The sequence below is a fragment of the Papilio machaon genome, chromosome 19 (assembly GCF_912999745.1).
Source record: "Papilio machaon chromosome 19, ilPapMach1.1, whole genome shotgun sequence".
NCBI lineage: Eukaryota > Metazoa > Arthropoda > Insecta > Lepidoptera > Papilionidae > Papilio > Papilio machaon.
Genome location: NC_060004.1, coordinates 6271491 through 6281314, shown reverse-complemented (window position 1 = coordinate 6281314; position 9824 = coordinate 6271491). Strand labels below are relative to the sequence as shown.

The 9824-nt window shown below is 32.0% G+C and overlaps 1 protein-coding gene across 1 annotated transcript; it reads right to left on the bottom strand.

Moving 5' to 3' along the window:
• Nucleotides 1–5: 5 nt before the first annotated feature.
• On the bottom strand, nt 6–9650 carry LOC106709504 (cysteine dioxygenase type 1). The gene is made up of 7 exons (XM_045682713.1): nt 9479–9650; nt 3167–3263; nt 2569–2718; nt 1501–1647; nt 930–1192; nt 531–700; nt 6–284 (listed from the first exon to the last, which is right to left on the bottom strand). Exons 2-7 carry the CDS (start codon nt 3256–3258, stop codon nt 246–248), a joined length of 861 nt encoding a protein of 286 aa, XP_045538669.1. The 5' UTR covers nt 3259–3263; nt 9479–9650; the 3' UTR covers nt 6–245.
• Between the last annotated feature and the right edge of the window lie 174 nt (nt 9651–9824).

Below are 9824 nucleotides of genomic sequence, written 5' to 3'. Positions count from 1 at the left end.
TTCCAACAGTCCAATAAAATCAATACAATCAGTATTGCCATACTCATAAAACTTAATCCTACCAAAAGTAGTTTAAAATTACAAAAAATCTACTAATTATTAGCTACCATAAACCTGTTTCATAATTAAATTAATATTTTAAGTCTTTTCATTTGGTCATTTGTTCCAATGGCGTTCTATTAATGTCTTACTCCACTGATACTTTTACTTAACTAAGGTTAAATCATAAAATAACAAAAAAAAAATTACTCTTGACTGTCTACAACATCATTTGCCTCGATTACCTGTAAAAAATAAACGAAAGACAAATTAAAAATAAATTAAAAATACTTAGTTCGATATCTATACATTGAATAGATAGACAGACAACCGCTAAAATTGAACATGTCAGGAATAACTAAAAGGACATTGCAACTGCCAGGAATCCAGGTTTTTAAAGAGATCGTATACCAGGCGCTTTTAACACATTCAATTTTTTTAGACTAAAAAGATGTAGAGATGTGTGCGAATTATCTACGTTCAATACTCACTCGTTTAACCTTCTTCCCGTACATGGACCAGAAAGTGACTTTTATGTCTGTAGGCTTGCCTGTCCTTGCGTCGAACATTCGGCAGCTGTCGAAAGGTGGACAGTAAAGGTGTAGTGACACCGCACCGTCTACATATGATGGATTTTCCATACGATGTAGACCTAAAGCATCTGCAATTAATAATAAACCAAATTAACGTAATATTTTTTGGTAAGACGAGTGAAAAAATAAGCGGCGAGAACAAGAGGTCCATCTGCAATACTAGAGGAACTGGAGATGCATTGCGGGACTTTATCATGACATGTTGTGTATCTTTAAGATGACTTTATTAGATTTGATTATCTTTAGGTTATATATATATATCTATGGTCATTACTATTTAATAAAACTTAAAATTACCATTAATATAACAAACGTCGTTAACTTCTAACACCGTTCTACCTATTTCCGCCATTTTGTTTGCGTCGTAATCCTGGTCGCCATCTTGTTCGCGATGTTCGATGTTACTTTTCGCGCGGAAATTGGGACACGTGTCATTCTGACAGTTGTAAATTAAATCGCTTGTTCGATCCTCCGTTGCAATCTCGTTGGCAGAACAACATGAATTCTTTGTCTTTAGTTTTTTTAATACCTCCGGTTCGACATTGTTAGGCCACTCATATCTAAAAAGGGAATAAATTGTATAGTAAATATATAACATCAAACTTTATGAAACATTTTCACATAAAAATATATGATGGTCATCTTATTCCAGTCCAATTTCTTTGCAACTGAAAATCGTTACATCTATATAAGCAGCGTTTATATTTTGTAAACAATGCCATCTAGTTCATAAAACATACAACATAGCGTTTAAATCTAATTTAAATTTTGAAAACAACGCCATCTAGTTTGTACAAAAATATACAAAACTAGTGCTTATTTACCTATTAAAATATAATAATTACTGTCATACAATTGCTTTACACACCTTACTTCCTCTAAGCTGCCGCTCAGAATTTTCATGAAGCAATGTGAATCAGCATGGTCGTGGATAGCAGATGCATGACCGGGTCCCCAACAGAGGACCATTATGTTAAAAGCACCATTTCCAGCGTCGACCAAATTCCTAGTATATCTGAAAAAAATACAATAAATTATTGAGAATTTTGATAAGATTAACTGCAACAGTCGGTTAAGTTGACCTTAAAAAGTCGGTTTAATTTCTCGTACTGAATCTACACTAAAAGGCTCCCTCAGTGACCACTTAACTAAATGCTGCAGTGAGGATTCCTTGAAAGGAAATAAGATTTTCATTGTTCCTAACATTTGATCACAATTGAATCACTTCTCCAATAAATTACTTGGAAATCATCCGCTCGTTTATTTGCATTCCATTTAACATTTTTGTGACAAAACATATTAACAATAGTTTACTAAAAATTTTAACATTTAACGTGTTTGGTATCTTAAAAAGATGAACAACGGAAATGTTTAGAAGATTGCTTTAGGTATTTATCTATATTAATATGAAAGAGGAAAGACTTGATCGTTTGTTTGGTTGCATTGAATAGGCTTCGTAACTACTGACCCTAATTGAAAATAGTTTCACGACTTTGTTTTTTAATAGTAATTACAAAAAAAATAATGTTATTCTGTAATTTAAGATGAAATCATTTTAAGAGAAACCAAACATCTAAGAGTATAATTCCGCAATAAAAAATCCCTACACAATCTTACTAATATTACAAATGAGAATGTATGGAGGTATGAACATAGTCTAGAATAACACATAAGCTTCTAATTAAGTTTTTTTTAATTCCGCGATAACAGAGTCGCGTGCTACAGCGTAGCTTTAAGATAAAATAAAAAGGTACTCATAGTTGTATACTTCTGATTTAGTAGTTAGATAATTTCTAGAAGATTTGATCATTAATTATGCTATACCTAAACTTCAATATTTGACAATAGTTTAAGTTTTTCATAAAAAAATATTGGAGTAGTGAGCGTTTGAGACCACTTGCTAATTCGCCAATTGATTAAATTAAAAAATTCTTACCGAAATCTGTCAAATTTTGCGTATTTCTTCCAGTCCTTGGGCTGAGATTTGTAAGCGGCCATCAATTTCTGTACGTCTTGCACATTAACATGGTCCCTCGCGAACACTTTATGTAGTTCTTGCACTAACATCTCCAAGCCGTTTATCTCTCTGTACACAAGAAACACATTTTATACCACAAGCTAAAGCTGTAGTGACACTTAAATGACTGTAATTTCTAAGACCAAAATCTCCGTTTAAAACATATTATTATCTCTATTTTGTCAAAGATAAAAGGATGACGGTATGTTTAATACAAATATGTTGGTCTCAGGAACCCACAGTAAGTTAGTTTTCTTGTGGCGTTTGTTGACGTACATATTTAATAGATATTATTATATCAGAGGACAATTTTTAATTTAAAAAAAACCACAAAGCCAACTGACTATATCCTTACAACACTCAGACCTATTTTGACGATCCGTATTTTTCTCGAAAAGTAATAGAATGCCTATTACTTTAAAACTAGAATAATCTAGATTGTTTATTATGTAATTAGCAAATAGTGTTTTCAAATTAAGAATTAATTAATACATTTAACCAGCAATTCAAGACTTACATGTCAATCTTCAAGGGTCGTTCAACAGCCAACATGTCGAGGTCGTCGCACTGCGACACACGGACCTTGCAGTTGGCGCTTTCCACCTCCATCTTAGCTGAAACATAAACAACATTCACCATCATTATGACTGTTAAACGAACGAGCTTCGGATCACATCGCCTAGTATCAATTGATACGAGGCCCGTAGACATTCGCAAAACCAGTGAAACCGCAGATGCATTGCCGGCCATTAACGAAGGTGTGTAGGCTCTTAAATTTCTTAATGCAACATCATTTAATGACGAGTGACCGTATTCCCCGACATTCAGATCGGTTTTATTATTTCAGACTTGTATAAATCAGCTCTGAACTGGTTCAAAAGTTCAGGTCACATAGACTAAATTGGCAGCTCACGGATCATCGCGTTGTACTAACCTAGTGAGTCTGGTCACTGATCTGCTTCACACATATAAAACGTGAACTGATCTGAAGATCATGAATAATTAGTTTTGTGTGTAAGTATGTGTTTTCCAAATTTAAAACTTGCCTATTAGATTACACCAATTATGCGTCTATGAGTTGGTAACAACGTTTTTAAGTATTTTGTTATCATATATTTCTAATCCTCTAATTTATCGATAAGGTTTTTTGGCGAAAACATAGACAAAATTATTGCTAAATGATTTTCAAGTAACTGTTGGAACGATTGGAACGAAGTTCCTTATCGCGCGTTGTGAAAGGGGGCTAGACGGAAAAAAATCTTACGAAAAGTTGTCACGACACTTTTTGCTATAGACGAATGAGCGCTACTTCACCATGGCAACGACGTGACAATATATAACGAAAATTCATAGAAATAAAATGTACTTCTTGTGAAGACTTAAGTTTTTTATTCACAGAATAAACATTGGTTCCTTCACTAATTAATTGAAAGGAACTTCGTTCCATCCGGGTGTCCCTTGACACCTCTCAAGTTTTTTTATTTTTGTGACAGTCGAACCTCATCATGTATAACAATTGAATTTTCATCATGAGATTTACGGAGATGTATAAGTTATTTCCGTTTATTTGAACACATAAAATCACACAAATAATGGAATGATTAGATTATATTTAAACTCAACAATGGATAATTCTGAGGCGTACTATCCTTTGTCTATAAAAACAATAACAATTCCTTGATTATGATGAACTTGCAACGACCTAAAACCTCATGTTATCGGAGCAATGGCAACTAAATTTAACAGAGCATTTTTAATTTCCGTCTTAAATATTTTACCAGCCAGTTACAACTAAAATAATCATAATAATATTTTAATCTATAGAAAAACTTCTATATTTAAACACGGTTTTTTTTAATTGCCAAAAACAGAATTAAATTAATGTAGAATACATTTTTATCACAAATATGTAATCACTAGCTGTCGCCGCGCAGTATTTAAAAAAACTTAATAAGTAACCTATGTGTTATTCCAGACTATGTTCTACATCTGTGCCAAATTTCATGAAGATCCGTTGAGCCGTTCAGGAGATACCATCATACAAACAAACATCCATCCATTCATTTATCCAAACATTCGCATTTATAATATTAGTAAGAGTAAGATATCAGTAATTAACTATAAACTTACAGACAAACTTGGATACTTTTAACAATAATCTAACATATCAATAGCGTCAATTTCGCAGATCATCATACGACAGACAGATCACAGAGTTGCAGTATTAGATAAACGACCCCTCTTCCGCTATTATCCAATAAGATTCGTTGTCATCCTCTCACTGATCCTTTTAATAACATCAAGATTAAATCACAAAGAGGTAGACAGAAAAGTGAAACACTTGGCCTTGAACTATAGAACAGAAAGGATTAAAAAATGTGCACGAATTATGGATGCACTATTAAACACACCAAAAAAGCGATGAAAGTTGATTTCTGGCTCTAACACTTTTAAAAAAAATTCAACCAAAACTGTAATCATATCCCTGCCGAATCATCTACTACAGAAGTAACCCTGTCGCTGACCACGATCCTCAGCCATGAAAGACCGACTCGACAGAGAACCCTGCCGATATAAAGGTAGGCACAACAGTTTTTAGTCTTCCAAAACAATCTATCATTCATCATTTCAGTCGTCCAAAAAGTGCAATTATTAAGAAATATTAATACATCTAGGGTCACATAGATCGTAAAAAGAGACTGTTACTAGGCATTCCAAATATTATTAGGTCACCAGATTAAACGTATATGCCATGGACTATATAGAAACGGATTAGACAAAGGGCAGCCGTTGTACAAAATAAATTCTGACAGAATTCGCGAGGAGTAAGATAAAGCTGACGTCACTGTCACTGACTTAAAAATCTTCTCTTGAAGGAGTTCACGAGCGAGAAAGTTTAAAACTTATTACGTTTTACTAGTGATCGTCCATTGGTCTAAATTTAACAATAACTTATGAGCAAAGATTATTTTTTAATTAAAAATACCATTATGCACTTCACAACAACAACTTTAACTTTGTCAAATTTCACTTCACTCGTTGTCGCAATTTGTTTAAAAAAATACTAAGTTTCGATTCATGTAATTTAATATATAGATTTGACAGAGGGGGGTGCGCACACTTGCTTGGTCCTGTCTCTTAAAAGTCTAAGACAACCCGCATTATCTCTGTACTAAATAATTTATATTTGAATATATCAACGTCACGAAACTTATTTATAAAACAAGTTGCATTAAACAAAACATACAATTGACGTGTTACAGACACTTCTGTCCACAGATTACTTATCATTGTTTTTTAACCTCTGCCCTTTTGATGAAAGCTTCTCTGTAGTTGCATAGTCTGTGGTTCAAACAGCCTCTTACAAACGTATCTGTTATTCGGTACAAAATAAGTATTGTTATCAAATGTTGATATTTGTTTTCTAAAATTTTAAACTTTACTGCGTTCTAAATGTATAAAAAATTATTTCTGATACAATAAAATTATTACGTTCTGTTCTTTTTTTTTTAATCACTGTCTGAAATATACAATACTCTTTTGAAGTAAACAAAATAATTGATCCTGCATTATTTATACTCATCCAAGGTACTTTATTATGCATTTGCTTTTGAATTTTTGATTTTTAATCGAAAAAAACTATACTATATCTATTTTAGAGGACAATTCTTTGTCTCTTTCATATTAATAAATAAAAAAAAATCGGAATAATTAAAAACTTGAGAGGTGTCAAGGGACACCCGGATGGAACGAAGTTCCTTTCGATTAATTAGTGAAGGAATTAATGTTTATTCTATGAATAAAAAACTTAAGTCTTCACAAGAAGTACATTTTATTTCTATGAATTTTCGTTATATATTGTCACGTCGTTGCCATGGTGAAGTAGCGCTCATTCGTCGTTAACATACTTACTATAGCAAAACGTGTCGTGACAACTTTTCGTAAGAATTTTTTCCGTCTAGCCCCCTTTCACAACGCGCGATAAGGAACTTCGTTCCAAAAACAAACCACTCCAAGATTTATGTCCGATAACTGTTAATAAAGAGCAAGTAACAAATGAAGTATCATTAAAAAACACAAAAGTATAACATTATAAAAAATAAGTAAAGCAAGTTGCATTTCTTAAACATTCAAAAGGTTATTGGTTAAATACAACATACACACACCAAGAAAACTGCATTAATAAAATGCAAGTTGCGACATAAAAGGGTGACAAGGCATTTACTCGGATTTCATGTTTTGAAATGACAGTCAAAATACAGAGTAAAGTTTATTAAATACCATTCATTAATTGTAAACAGTATACTAGTTGTGCGATACTTATTTTTATTGCCCTACAATGACTCAGGTGTCCATTTTTATCAGGATTCACAGGATATTTCGTCAAAAATTAATTTACATAAATTTAACTTTATTAAATAAAAAACTTTGAAGTTATACTTTAATTATAATTTAGTAAATTATGACTTGTAATTTTTTGAAGAATTGTAGATAAATGGATTCTTTTAACAACGATGCAAGTAAATTACTGTACCAGTTACCCTGTACTTCATTGTCACCCTACAAACCAGTCACTCAATCAGTGCTTTTAAACGCAACAGTTGAATGTTCTGTACAGTTATAGACTTGTTCCTTATTAAGACTTTTTATAGTTCTAGGAAAACGTTAACTGCATTTTTTATACAAATGTTTTCAACAAAATACATATTGCTCTAAGATAATTTGTATTTTTTCCTACCCAGAAATAATTGAAATATTTTTTTTGTTGAACTTATTAAAAATGTCCAATTTTTTAATTTACTGATAAAGTAAATTTTCAAACCATTATTTACAAATGAATTGGCCAATTTTAAAACCTTCGTAATAAATTTTATTTTTATATTTTTGGAACAAGTTGTTAACAGGTCACCTATTTTGTATATAGAATTAAATACTAAGATCATTTTTGTAAAACATTTATGCATAAAACTTAAACTGTCATAAACTGTAATGACACACTTGTTTCTGTATCAACTGCGTATAACAACTATTCAATTAAATTTAACAACACTAAATTAACATTATTTTACAATTAAAAGACAGCTTAGTAATAATCATTCGTTCATCATTCATTTCCGTTCATTCATATCTGATATTATCATTCATTCGTCATAGTTCAGGAGCCACAAGCCTCCGAATACATAAAATCATGTAGACGAGTGACTTCGATTCGATCGATTTTATTTTGCTTTTTTATGTTTGTTTCAATTTGATTTAGCTTCTATCACTTTCCAATATGTTCCCCTTTGCCTATGTTTGTTGGATAATTGTTAAAAAAGTAATTATCTCACTGTCCTTTTCTCACAAGTGGGTTTTCGTCCTCATGATCAATCTATCTCATATCGCCATTGTGCCAGTCTATTCCTCTTAACGGCCGTAACATTTCACGCAATTCATCCTTCTCTTCCTAGACTTACCTACCAATGTACCTCTCTAGATTAATAGAACAGTAATCACTACTAGTAAAACTCTAAGTCTGTCCAACTCTATTGTTTTATATGTTTGTTTGTATACACTATTCTATTATGTATTACATAACTATTTACATATTTATTGTTAAAGGTAAACTGTTTACATAATTAGTAAAAGTTTTTGCATAGCATAAGTTCATTGTCCTTAGCTAGTTTTTATAAATAACTAACTTTAACCCGCGACTCCGTCCGCGCGGAATAAAAAATAGAAAACGGGGTAAAAATTATCCTATGTCCTATTCCTGGTTCTAAGCTACCTGCACACCAATTTTCAGTCAAATCGATTCAGCCGTTCTTGAGTTATAAATGGTGTAACTAACACAACTTTCTTTTATATATATAGATAGATAATATTTGTCATCCTAAGCATTCTTAACCTTCTTCCTTGCCCAGAGAATGTTTCTTTTTTAAAAAATTAAAATTAAAACATTCATTTTTTTCATTCATTTGTCTTGATACTCAGGGGGATTGGTGGCCGAAAACTGGTGTGAAACCCAACTTGATTGGGAAAAGGACATGGAAACTATGATTTTGTTTTTATTTTTTACTAGCTGTCGCCTGCGACTCCATCCGCATGGAATTAAAAAAAAAAACTTATTAAGTAGCCTGTGTGTTCTTTCAGGCTATGTTCTACATCTGTGCCAAATTTTATCAAGATCCGTTCAGCCGTTCCGGATATACCTTCAAACAAACATCCATCCATCCAAACATTCGCATTTATAACAGTAGTAGGATTTTACGTGGCTTTACATAAAAAATGCACTTTTTATAAACTAAATATCTAATAAATGCGTTCGTTGGCATCTTGCTTAGACTAATCCAATAGTTATTTGTTACACGCAATCTTCACATCTAATCGATTATGTTATTGAACGTAAAATAATGCACCTAAGTTTATCCTTGAGGTAGGCTCTTTGTTGCAATTTAAAATAAATGTAGTTATCTACATTTTGTGCAATTTACCATAGATTAATTCTGAAAATAATTAGTATATTTTTTTATATTTTTTCTTCACCATATTCGGCCAATAACCTTGTAAGAATCGTATTTTTTGTTTCTGATTTGCAAAGACATTTAAACTGTAGTAAATAAACATAACGAGAGAACGTTTAAAATCAATTTAAAAAAAAATCAATTAAATTTGATATTATCCAGTAAAATATACGAACTTTGAAAATTGATTAAAAAAAATCTTTTGAAGCAATCGAAAACCACTCACATTATGCCAATAACTCCAAACTTTTATTTAAAAATACTTTCATATAAGTAATACTTCTATTATATTGAAAAATGTAAGTGGAACAAACAAAAACTCTCACCTATCACTGTATATTCTCGATTTTTCTTCACGGAGAGCACTTAGCAACTACACACAAACAATTACGATAACATCCAGAATCACTGAACGCACGACCGATAGTTGCCTTTGATAAAATTAAAAAAAAAAACAACTGCCTTCGCGCGTCGACGATACTCAAATGACAGCTGTTTTCCCGCGCATTTACTTTTATTCAGACAGCTTCTCGAAAGTGTTTTATCTTGTCTTACATAGGCAAACCACGAGTTTAAAATTTTAACCCGGATTCTAAAGTAGGTAGGGTAAAGTAGTTTGATTTTTGATTTAAGTTCCACACTATGGATAGCTACCACAATCCATCGCAAGTG